The sequence below is a fragment of the Esox lucius genome, chromosome 14, assembly GCF_011004845.1.
Source record: "Esox lucius isolate fEsoLuc1 chromosome 14, fEsoLuc1.pri, whole genome shotgun sequence".
Classification (NCBI taxonomy): Eukaryota; Metazoa; Chordata; class Actinopteri; order Esociformes; family Esocidae; genus Esox; species Esox lucius.
The window spans coordinates 32,846,760-32,859,759 of record NC_047582.1 but is presented as its reverse complement, the minus strand read 5'-3'; the positions used below and the strand labels follow the sequence as shown (position 1 = coordinate 32,859,759).

General features: G+C 42.3%; 1 protein-coding gene across 1 annotated transcript; it reads right to left on the bottom strand.

The window, feature by feature from the left end:
• Positions 1-754: 754 nt before the first annotated feature.
• Positions 755-11,049, bottom strand: laptm4a (lysosomal protein transmembrane 4 alpha). Its single transcript, XM_013137274.4, has 7 exons — positions 10,830-11,049; positions 6,613-6,751; positions 4,160-4,236; positions 3,022-3,144; positions 2,390-2,485; positions 2,059-2,157; positions 755-1,791 (listed from the first exon to the last, which is right to left on the bottom strand). The coding sequence occupies exons 1-7, from the start codon at positions 10,956-10,958 to the stop codon at positions 1,717-1,719; spliced, it is 738 nt and encodes a 245-aa protein (XP_012992728.2). The 5' UTR covers positions 10,959-11,049; the 3' UTR covers positions 755-1,716.
• Between the last annotated feature and the right edge of the window lie 1,951 nt (positions 11,050-13,000).

Genomic DNA, 13,000 nt, shown 5'->3' with positions numbered 1-13,000 from the left:
ACTAGACCGCTTGCATCCTTTTTTATTTTTGCACTGTTTGTATCAGTCGAAAATGTAATCCCATGTGAAATTAATAAAGATTATAATTAACTGATACAATACATGCAATAGTCTGTCATTAATACAGATAGGCCTAAGATCTGACGCAGTGGAGTTTATAATAATAATGAATTATCTAATAAACTCAATACAATCACTGGTCCATAAAGTATTTTGGTGAGTTTGCATTTTAATGATTTACCGACACGAGACGGGGTTAAATCCTTTGGGGACTCGTTTAAACTACAGTTCCTGAACTGTTTGTCAAATTTTCACATTTGAGATTCTGCGTTTTGCTCCCTGAGTGCAAACAGGCTGCGCATCGTCAAACAGATTGCGCGTTTCCCTCGGTTGCACCTCGGTAAATTCGAAGTAATCAAGTCGTCAATGCAGTACGTCTCACACTACTGGCGAAACGCTTCATTACCTTTATAAAGTAGCCTACGTCCACTTCACGCAATCTTGTTGCCGCGGAAGTGAATAATTATCAATGAGGCATTTCGCATTTGTGGGCCTACGTCTGCATTGCAGGACAATACCCCGTTGCTTTAAGTCTCGTTCACATTTGGAGTACCGCATGTCTTAAATATTTTCAACTCCTGCGGTGCTGTAAATTAGGTTGGTACATTCGGAAGTACATACAATACCCACGAATGTGAGCTGGTGTATTTCAAATAAAAATAATGTAGACTCAGTACAAACATTAGACTTTAAGTCAGGTAATGGACACGTTTTTTAATGTTTATTGAAGCCGTTTGTTTTCCGCGAGGATCAAAACAATGAAAAGAAAGGCATCAAGGGGTTGCATGCATCCAGTACCGTTCACAACACAAGCATTTCGTTCCCTCCCGGTCGATTTAACTGTAGACATACTAATAATTTCAGCCCTTTAAAGTGGACTGTAGGTGATACATTTTCACATCGGAGTATGAAAACATCCGACAAAAGCTGGTTTTGTACTCAACCTTCTTTTCAACCTGCTGCCCCAAGTCACGCTGAACTGCAACACAATTCACAGTTTTAACTAAGCTAACACAATGCAACGGCACAAAAGGCGGTGGAGAATTAAAATGGCACACAGGGGTGGCAGATGGACCTGCGGACGTCCAAAGCTAAATAAAAAGGCAGAGGAGAACACAAACGCCCCCATCAAACTCTTAGACGGAATAAAACATTTGGATTATTTTAAAAACAATTCAATGGTAAGATAATAAAGAGTAATCATAAGTGGATTGTCTTAATATTGTTCTGGTTCATATTCACACGTTAATAACAACAGTGAGTAAAGGATGTTTTTTTTTTTCTCCAAAAAGGTAAAAGTGTAATAGACATTCAATCAGTGGATTGAATCAATCACCATATCCTTTTTTTTATTTATTTTTTACTAAGACATAAAAATAAGCGGGGGGGGGGGGGGGGGGGGGGGGGGGCATAAAAGGAAATAAAGTTCAGAAAGGATTCACTGCTTCATACATCACACACCTTGACCTGCCCTCCGCTCCCCCATAACTCATCAATGGTGTTGGGTTCAAATTTTACAAGGACTTCTAAAGGGCACCCCCCCTTACCGAAATGCATGGCGGGGTCACAATGACAGGCAGCGGGCGGCCACATGTACACAGAAGGTGGGGCGGGCGGGGGGGGGGGGGGGTTGAATGCTGGGTTCTGTTTTTCACCTCAGGCCGGCATGTAGGGAGGGGGGGGCTCCTTCTGTGGCATCTTCATTGCCATCTCGTACGTGGGCAGGATGTACTGCAAGAGGGGAACAGGGGAGGGGGTGGGGGGGTGAGCACATTAAATTATCAAGCCACAGATGGACACCGCTCAACGTGACAGGACCAAGGACAGGGGCACAATCCGGTTAGTGGGGGGGACACCTGAAACCATCGTCATTCCTGTGAACTTCACTGAGGACGTGACTTGGATGCCCTCTAGTGGCTGTGCCTCGGTTGTCTGTGTTACCCACAGATTAGTTACATACCCAGATATCCATGGTGGGGGGGGGGGGGGGGCACATACCTGCGGTGGGGGAGTGAAGGTGGGATAGGCAGTGGTCTCCGGCGCATTCCTGTTGTTGATGTACTTATAGCAATTCCACACACAGCTGATCAGGTACGCCTGGGAACAGTGTTCAGTATTTTAGCCTTCATATACCAACCAGTAATGGTCAAGCCTGGCCACACGTTGATCTCTCCTGGCGCAGACCAGCCCCGCCACCCCCCAATTCAGCTTCTAAAAGGTCTTATTCCGATCTGCTAAATTCCAATCAATCAAGGTGTGCTCTTATACATCTACTAAAGTCCTTGAGCGGTTCAGTCAAAGCTGAGACTGTTTTCTAAAAATCACAAACCTTCATGATGATGAGGAAGGCGAAGAAGACGAGAACAAACAGCAGCAAGCAACTGGCGTCCATGGAGAGGAGGTTGTCCTTGTAGGGGAAGTCAGGCTGATGGGTCAAGGAGACATTCAGAGACATTCAGTATCTACAGAAGCCAACTAACCTCTCATCTGTGGAAGTCTCATTTGTGATATATCAGGTGCAACGTATAGGCTAAAGCAACATTTTCTAGGCCACTGTCTTTACAACGTGCTTTCAAATATTCTCTGACAGAATTCAGTCTGTAGACTCATAAAACGTACGTGTCAAATGCCCCAGAGTATAGCAATCTGTTGCACAATAATACCGCCCACCCAGAACCCTGTAGACCCCCCCCCACCCAAGTGCATTCTGTTTATTAAGCTGGACGTCTTCCGTCCCTCCTTTTAGCATCAATACTGACGACTGTTCATTAACTACCTAGGCAACTATCACGATGAGCAATCTATTTAATTCCTGTAACATATTAAGGAAATGACATTAGAGGTGCTGACTGGCTGTGTGTGCAGTACGATCACAAAACCACAGAAACCCCCTAAGCGGCTGACTTCCACCATGGTGAGCCTTGTGAGGCTAGATGACATGCCTGGGCAGGAGCGACTCACCAGTTCCTTCATGTAGTCCTTTATTCTGGGCAGGTAGGTCAAGGAGCTGACCGCCACCAGGCAGCTCAGAGCAAAGTCAAAAAGTTGGTAGCAGAAGAACGGTATGAGCCAACCGTCACGGTGCTGTGTGGAAAGGAAGGGGCACAAAAAACAAAACAACCTTTTTTGGTAATTATCTGATTCCATATGTCAGTTCTGATGCCTTGACTGTTATTCTACAAATTGGAAAATGGTAAGAATACCTTTTGATTGGTACAGTATGAAAAATACAAAATAAATGATTTGGCATTGGGTTTAAAAATAAAAAATAAATGTAAAAAAAAAACTTCACAAGAGAGTTTGCATTGGGGTTGTCAAGCAACAAGAATAGATTGCACTAGGCAATAGCTTGATAAACAACTAAGGTACTAAGCAACGGTCATCAAATCAAAAATGCTTCTATGTAAATGTTTGCGACATTTAGCAAGGGGGCAGGCTACATCCAGCCACAGCAGACACAGAATACGGAGCGTCCAAAACGGAAGCGTGTTGACAGGGGCCGCGAGAACGATCAAACCCTCAACAACACCGCATGCGTTGGCCGGGCCGGACCCACTGAAAATGAGGAGCTCTATTCGGGACTACAGTCCCTAAGTAGTCAAACCTGTCCGTGTGGATGCCAATCATGCAGGCCTGAGGTAAAGACAATGATGTCGGAAACAGAGCTGAGGCAAATGTACCGCTTGCCTGGTAGAATCCACAGGAGTTTGCGCAGTTAATTTATTATCGGTGTACGCTCTGCTGAAAAAGAATGAAGACATTTGGAACGGTCCTTTACTGTTGTGCTCAGGGTACAGAAGCCATTTTGTAAGTTCAGGTCAGGTAGGCCGGCTTTGTCGTGTTAGGTACGTAATGAACCTGGCCATGATTCTGGTTCAACGGTAACATCTTCCTTTCTCTTTCTTACCCTTCCTGGGTACACAGGCTTTAGAATAGCTGAGACCCAAAAGTATATAATGAGTCTGCAGCTAAAAAAAGGTATTTAAATGTGTGTGGTTCTTGGTGCAAACATTTGCGTCACACATTTCAGGCTTAACGCCCCCCCCCCCCGAAGACTGTATATCACACACAAAACACACTCCAGAGACGGTATACTTACGGTAATGGCTCCATAGACCATCATGGCACTGATAGTGAGCATCAAGAGTGCAATGGCAAATCCCACACAGGCATTCTCTAATAAGAGAGACAAGGAAGAGTTAAAATTTGTAACGTCAGAATACAACCACACACTCAACCATTTGTAGGTCTAGGCTCTCAGTCTACAAAATTCTGTATATAACGCCGCCCCTAAATATTAGCCCTTATGTTAAATTATCAATAAACTCAAACAACCGAATATGTTGGTAGTGTGCATCAACTCCCAAGAGCCCCCATGGAGGTCTGCTCTGAGCCAGTTTCACCCCACCGTGGGGCCACACAGAGTGCATTCATGCAACTGTCCGAGTGAGAGCGGTAGTAGTTAAGAGACCCAATTGATTTGTATGCAACCGGAGCATCTCCAGGGCTACATTCTCTACTATCTTTCTCTCGTTTAGCACAAACCCGCTCTGGGGAGTCCTCAGGCCCAAGGCAGCACCACGGAAGACGTCAGTGACCCAATTATTCCGTGTCGTTATGGACCGTATTTACTAGGGTGTTGTACTTCTAATTTGTTTGCATAGCAACAATGTTTCAATAGGTTCTTACTTTGCTGATGGAAAAATACTGATTTTGTTCCCATGAGAAGCCGTACATGTAGTTCTGGTAAAGTGCAACAAATTAACTTATGGCTGGCAGCTGCAAACCTCTAGATGGACAAAGATGTTAGAAGAACCGGCTTAAACCAGTCAAATAACAGGTCTTGCTGAAGTGTGACTGTTGTGAAAAAAAAAAAAGAATCACACCCTACTAGCTGTATAAGAGAATGGCCTTCTGAGCTGCGCTTTATTTGCGCTTGCAAGTATTCAATAAACTGCTATTGTGTCATGAGACCGGGTCTCTGTTTAACCTGCCTCAAAGAGTTCGGCAGCTTCCCAACACTTCATAGCCTCGCGCTGGGAAACGGCACGACAGGAAGTGAGAAGACGACCTCCGACAAGCTCCCTGTTCAGCCGCTAGTCTAAATCAATGCGACGGAAGCCGCTCCAAGTCTCCGATGCATTCTGACCGTCTTCGGTGGCACATGCTGCCACCTGGAGGCCACTGCTTCAGCGCAGGGCGTTTGGGAGAGTGACACAGATTAAGAAGAGGCGTGTAGGAGCTTCCTGATGGCGGCGGGGCTTAAGGCACGGCTTTCGGGAATATTCAGTTTCAGATTCCCTACAAAGCTCAATACTTTTTTGAATATGGTTCAATTCCATATTAGAAAGGCAGGCTTTATAGGCCTACCTTTGGGTGCGTGTGTCCATCACTGATTTAGTCGGTCAAATCCTTCGGAATTTTCTTTGATGTAGTCCAGGTCCTACCCAAGTAAACAGTAGAAGTCTCCAAGGGTTTGGTTTCATCGACAAAGCTTGAGCATGTTTGCAAAGACTAACAGACAAAAATTGCTGTGTCCAAATGTGCAAAGCCAGTGGAGATATATCCAGACCCATGGCTATATTTGCTGCCAAAGGTGACTCTACAAATTATTTACCAAAGGAGGTGAATATTTATGCAACAATTTGCCTTTTTGTATTTGTAATTAATTTAGAACAACTTGTGGATTAAATTTTTCCTCTTGTGTTGATCAGTAGCAAAAACCTGTCAGCCACACAAATGGAATATTTCTAGAAGTCCTCGGTCCAACACTGAGGTAGCCACAGATCTGAAATGTCTGGATGAATTAGTGGGTGGGGTGGTAACCCAATGAGAAGACACTAACCAGTAATGGCAGTGATGAAGTCCCATTGGTGCCAGGCTTTGATAGTAGCTCAATCAGCCGTCTGAATGCTGACATTGTATCACAACTTTGCATAGGCCGGCCCCTCTGTCTTCTGCCGTGTATGTGTGTGTGTGTGTGTCAAGTTCAGTTGACAAAACAAGAGCCAAGCCTTTGGTCTCTCTGAGTCACCGTTTGTGGGAATAGTCCTTGTGCAACAGAGGCTACCGAAGAACAGCTTGGCAGAGAGCACATCTCTGCCCATGGTCATGTATTAAAGCACATCTCGGCCCCTTGGTCATGTATTAAAGCACATCTCAGCCCTTGGTCATGTATTAAAGCACATCTCAGCACTTGGTCATGTATTAAAGCACAGCGTCTACAGGATCGGGGCCTGCCGCTGAATAAAAGCACTGGCTACATCAGGCCATGCTAGCTTCTGAGGCCAGAGAAGTGTGCGGGTCATTGTTGTTCGGATTTGCTTACAGAGGGATTGTCGTACGCTGTAACTACTGAGGCACAGTTATATTCAAGTGAATTTGCTTTTGACTGGTGCTGTATGTAGACTAGGGAAGTTAAACCTGACCCAGGAGGGATAAAGGGCTGAAGGACACTTTCACTTTCTTGTTCATGTTTGTGGTTTCTTTCTTTCCCGTTTATCATTTCTCCCAGTTCACACTTCGACATAAACAAAAAAAAGACAAACTAACCCTTTAAGACATTTCCCTCGCCCTGGAGGGTGTGGCTAAAGTAGTGCTCGATGACCTCATACTGCAGGTCCACAGTGGGGACATTCTCAGGGTGTGTCACGGCCACGGTCAGCAAGATGCCCATCAACAGGTTCACCACCTGGGGGGGGGGGGCAGAGAAAGACAGACACATTGGTACACGGTGTTTGAGAAAAAAAGTTGTGTGAGATTATAATGAACGCATGCTTGTTACAAGTTAAATATGTTCAGATACAGTAGTATGAAAAACTTTAGGCTGCATACTAAATTGACTCTGTCGTCACAGAAAATGATCACAGTGGCATGCCATTCATTTTCTAATAAAAGCTGAGTACTGGGGTATTCCACAGACATTTTCAGTGTGGCAATAATAAGTTGTATGAAATTAAATCAGATGTGAAAAATAGGCTATGCAAATATTTGGGGCACCGTTGTCATTTTGTTGATTTGAATACCTGTAACTACTTAGCACTGATTAATTGGAACACACATTTTAGCTCATTAAGCCTTGAACTTTAGTGCAGTGCATCCAATCATGAGAAAAGGTATTTACGGTGGCCAATTGCAAGTTGTTGTTCTCTTTGATTCTCTTGTATTTGCTATCAGGGAAACAAGTTCACAGTGTGTCACGTTCCGTCGGAAGCTTGTGTCTGTAATTAGCCAATGGGCCTATGGTACTCTGCTGTGGAATTCTGGGTAGTCACACCTCCTGTATAAATTAGCATGTATGGCCATTTTGTAACTGAGGTGACAAACATAATATAGTGACAACATTTGCAGCAATACTTGGAGTAAAAAAACGGAATTCTCTCCCTTGGCTGAAGCGGGTATGTTCTTAATATTTAAACCACCATACATATTAACTGCTAATATCTTACGGTCGGGTCCTACATCTGTTTGTGCCAGTTGGCCGGCTCCTATAATTTGCGAGTCACGAGTCATAACGGGGAGACAACCCTCCCCTCAGCAGGCCCGTAATGCCTGATCTCAGATGTTCTGTAAACACACCGCAAAATACCTTTCAAAAGGCAACAAATAACACAGTAGAATAATGACAGCCTACAAACACTGCTCTGAAACGGTTGGGGGTAAAAGCTTCAGAACTATTCATTAAATGAACATGGCCCCCTCAAACCTTTTGTTGGTTGCTATATAACAACCTTAAGAGAAACAACTGCAAATAAGAAAAATAAAACTGCGTCCGCACCTAAACATCCCTTGCTTGGAGGCATTGTCTGTAAAAGATGAGGGAAACGATTGCTTCAGAACTTCAGAGGACATTTCTTCATCTGTAAGGGCGCGGGTATCGCAGACGGGCTTCGCAAATGTTCAGGCTACATTTGGAACGCCATTGGGGTCTTTACAGCCAGAAGAGTCTGGTTCCGCTCTTGGTTTCTTCCTAGGTTTCTAACTTAGGAGGGAGTTTTTCCTAGCCACTGTGCATCAACTCTGTTGTGGATTGCTCTTTGAGGTTTCAGGCCTGGAGTCTGTAAAAGCACTGTGACAAATGCTGATCTAAAAAGAGCTTTATAAAACAAATTTGACTAATTGAATGACTTACAAACAGAGGCATGTCATATCCATGCTTTGGAAACAGAAAACCCTAGAGGCCTATATTGATAACTACATTTGGGTTTCCTGTTGTCAACAACGGGTGCTTAATCACTGTGGTACTATTTAACCTCTGGTGGAAAATAGTGGAACAATTATGTAAAGTGCAATATAAATGCATCTACACAACAACTGTAAAGCATTTCCAGAATGTAAACCAATTTATAAATTTTTCCAAAGGCTGTGCCCAAAACATATGTTTGTTGTGATCGCTGGTGAATGGACATTAAAATGTAATGTTTGTGAGTGTGGTTTTTTTTCCTTTATTCAACATATTACAATCAATCATATGCCACAGAGAGCAGTATGCTCTCTCCAGCAGAACCTTTATTTTGGTACATTTGCAGATTTGCACATTTTTGTGAGTAAAAATGATTAGGAAAAGCAGTCTAGATGATGAGCAAGGGTAGAGGAGAATTGAGGGATGTATATCCAGATGAATTCCATGAAACACTGAATCTGGTTAGTGTTCTTGAAGGACCTCAAGGTCAACATCTCATCTGTCTCCAAAAAACTGTGGGCCTCTTAACCAATGCATTTCACAGGGGAAACATAATGCCTTGTATAATGCCTTTGGGACAGTCTATTACAGACAATTCACGATTAAACCGGTTGTGACTAATCCAACACAACGTTTCCTGGTTCAAAGGTGAAATACATTAATAGAATACTTTTGGCAGGAAAATACTCGGCCTCACTCCAGCTTAGAGGGAACCAACCAGACCACAGTATCCGGAAAATGACTGAGCTTTTACAGCATAACTGAACTCAGTCACTGGAGTTGTTGACTGTTTTGAGGCGACTGGACAGAGTGTCTTAACGTTTACACAAAGTAGACCTGTGTTGAATGTCATCATATAACTTTCGGTCAACGACTGCATTTAAGTTAAAGTTTAGGTTTCTTAACGGTGTCCCCACCCTATAGAGTAGATTTGATGGACACTTCATTCTGTATTAAGTTCACTTTGAATGTGGGTAATAAACCCACAAAAATCTCCCACAGGTACACAGTCCTTTATGAAATGAACATTAAGTTGTGGCCAAGGAGGTTCCGGTGATGTGAAGCTGCTGCCTCCAGCGCACATGCAATACTGGCAGCATGGGTCGAGTCTGCAAAAAACCTTCCAAATAATTTCCAAATAAACATAAGAATGCCCCGAAAATAAATCTGAGTTCGTAAATGTACATTAAGGCCGACACCCAGAATAGGGCCCAGTTTGATGCAGAAGTGAAGAAAGTCACACAACTGAACAACAACAAACTGCATGCGACATCTGAGAAGCGCGGCCCCAAGAGAACAACAATGCTGTGGTTGACGTTTCCACTGGAGGGCACAGAGCTTCCGGAACAAACACCTGCTTGTCACAGAAATCTCTCGCTATCAGTGGCATGGTGTAGCAAAGCAGAGGAAATGCAGCACTACACTGTAAACGCTATACATTGAAGAATAACACAGATGGCATGCCCTCTCTGTAACAAGGCAGAAATATAATTTTGATTGGGCAAAACAGTCAACTGAATTTGTGAAGGACATCTAATAGGACGGCACCTTACATTTCAGGTCCCTTGCTCCACACATCTGCTGAGGTCAGCCTATGAGTGTGCGTTTGTGCTGTCTGAAATTTAACATGCAGTTTTATCAAAATGTCCTTCATTAATTCAGATGGACTGCTGTTGTAGATGCATTTCCAGGGGCAAAATGAATGCAGAAAAGTACAGGAAAGTCTTGCAAAAAAAGCTGCTGAAGTCTGCAAGAGACCTGTGACTGGGAAAAGACTCAGCACAATAATGACACCACACATACAGCCACATAATAAAGGTTAATGGCCTAGAGTGGTCCAGTCAAAGCCCAGACCTACGTGCAATGTGGAAAGACTTCAAAATTGCTGTCCACCAGAGTTCACAATCCAACTTGACAGAGCTTGAGCAATTTTGCAAAGGGGCAAAAATTGCTGTGTCCAGATGTGCAAAGCGGAGTTATCCAAATAGACTCATGGCTGTGATTGCTGCCAATGGTGCCTCTACCAAACAATGACTAAAGAGGCTTAATCCAATATTGTTTTCAAATCAATGTAATCAATTATTTTCAATAATTTAGAACAATTTCTATATTTTATTTTTCTAGAATGACAAACGACACGATGCATGTGTTGAAAAGTGGCAAAAACTCATGATTAAATACATTTTGATTTCATGTTGAAACAACAAAATGTGGAAGTCCAATGAGTGAACACTTTGAGACACTTCACAAGACTCGAGGGAGTTCCCTGCAGTAACGTTACAATGTCATTTACTGGCTAAGTTACTTAGTTATTAACGTTACCCAGCTACCTAACAAACTAACCAACCTTCCCGAAAAAATATGTAGTCGATATCTATCGACAGCTTGACTTGTTACAGCGTGGCAAAAAAAACTGTTTTTCCTTGTCTATTACTTCCGTTGGTTTGGATTTTTGTTACTGTAGCGGTCTATGGCCTACCCTTACACTCCAGAGTGCAGTGGCAACCAGGGAGTACTGCAACATCCCCGCAATCAAGCTAACGTTAGCACAAGGAATATGAAAAGCTAGGCGACCATTTGTACGTACCATGTTCCAAGTGCCGAGAATGATGGTTCCCGTCCTTACATGGCAACACCCACAGCATCTCGTTGTGTACAGCCTGTTTCGACTTGGTTTAAAATGGTGCATGTTTTCCTCTAAAGTTGGGATAAACATAGCTAAAGATGTGAGATGAAGAAAGCCTCCACGAAAGATTCGTGCTCTGCCTCCACTATCAACAAACACAGATATGAAACGCCCACTTGCGTGACTCGCGTGTTAAAAGAAAATACTAACTATAAGCTATTTTGATTGATAGACCATTTGGCCATTAGTAGAACTAGGATGGTGAAAGTCAACCAATCGGTTTCCTCACAATGCACTGACAAATACTCAGTCCATGTAGCTCACAGGTTTGATGATGAAGCGAAAGATGAGGAAATTCCTTTCCTATGCAATCATCACTTTCCCTTCACTAAGACGTTATGCTCAACAACAAAAATAAGCTGTAACGCAGTATATGTAATTGTTGATCATTGCAATCTTAACATGAACCTGGATCTCTCACCTCTGCTTTATGAGGCTTAAATTACAAATACAATGAGTGTTAATTCCGTTGTAGTTGTGAACGTTGCGCCAAACTGTTTTGTCGATTGCATAGTAAACCTTTACTCAAACGCACTTAAGATCTGTTTCGTTAAACGACAATTGTAGTTCAGTCTGGTTCAGTCATGTAAAAGAAAACACCTAGATCCGGATGGAAGAACCAGCGATTTAAAGACACAGTTGTTGTGCTACACTTAGCTGACAGTTCAGTTTTCAAAGCACATCTCTCCCGTTTACATAACTAAAAAGGATGACATTTTCTTTAATCTGAATTGAGTATTTGAAGTAAATGTTTTAAACGACATCATGTAGCAGAGTGTTTAGAGTGAACATGTCTCATTTGCCCATTTTCTAACCTTGCCTCAGGCAAACGTGGCGCAACTTTTTGTTCTGAGGAATGGCTATTCCAAGTATGGTATGACAATAAAAATTCTGTTTAATTTGGGTTATCGGTGTACTTTGCAATTCTAATTAGATATTGTTATGTAGTCTATCAAAACTTCCTTTGTGTTTGCATGGAACGCACAAAGCAGTAAACTCAACAACAGTCTTGGTTCTTGAATAAAACTAGTTTCAGATTTATACACGATTTATTTACGACGTGAATGTTTAAAGTTCAGACATACATTCTGTACTTAACGGATATGTCTCGGCTTATTGCAGTGGTGACACCAACTGTTGCAACGCAGGGAGTGTGTTGCCGGAGGGATGTCATTCCGGTCCTATTAAACGCGATGAGTCAAAAGGCACCAAAGGAATACAAGGTACAGTCTCAGGCCTAACTATTGCATTCAACGCAGATGTATGTCCACTGTTCTTTATTTTTAAGTTTATAAACTCCACGAAGAGCACCCATCATACAGGTCATGAATACGAATGTGGAAGACTAAAACCAAAATCTTGTTAAATTTGAGCTAAATGTCTGAAGGGGTTTCGAATAATAAAATAAACCGTGGACAAAACATCATGGTTACAAAAGATTTTAAGTTGGTCAAACATTCACGATGAACTACAACTTCAAACTACAACTAAAACTTAAAATAGCTGGAACCCAAGCAGCTATTACGCCACATGAAATTGTTTATCGTAAACCTTTTTTTAGTTGTCTGTGGTGCCACTAAACGTTTACGATGTAAATATATGGTATTACGTGAGATCCCGTAAGACAGTATTGCTAATATACTTTGAGCTCAAGATGGCAGTATAGCACTAGTGAGACAAAAATCTGACGTCAGAAGTAGCAATGTGTTACCAGGGCAATACTATTTACATAGGCTGTACATTTATTTAGCTGAAATTTGTTTGTACTAGAATTTAAGAAGATATTAACCCCACAGTGGTTATGGTTTTCTAATTGAACATACGTAAATGCAGGTTTTTATAAGTTAATCTAAAGTCTATTATATATTTTGTAAGAAAACAGTTCTTTAAGATATCAAATTCAGAGAGATACATTGTGTTGTTATTTTATGGCTCTGCTCTTTGCTATGGTGATATTAACTGTTACAAAACAGGGAGTGTATTGTTTTAGAAAGGTCATCTAACTTCCGTTCATATTTAAACAATAGGCAATGAGTCAGAGGACAAATCACTACAAGATACAATTTATTCTC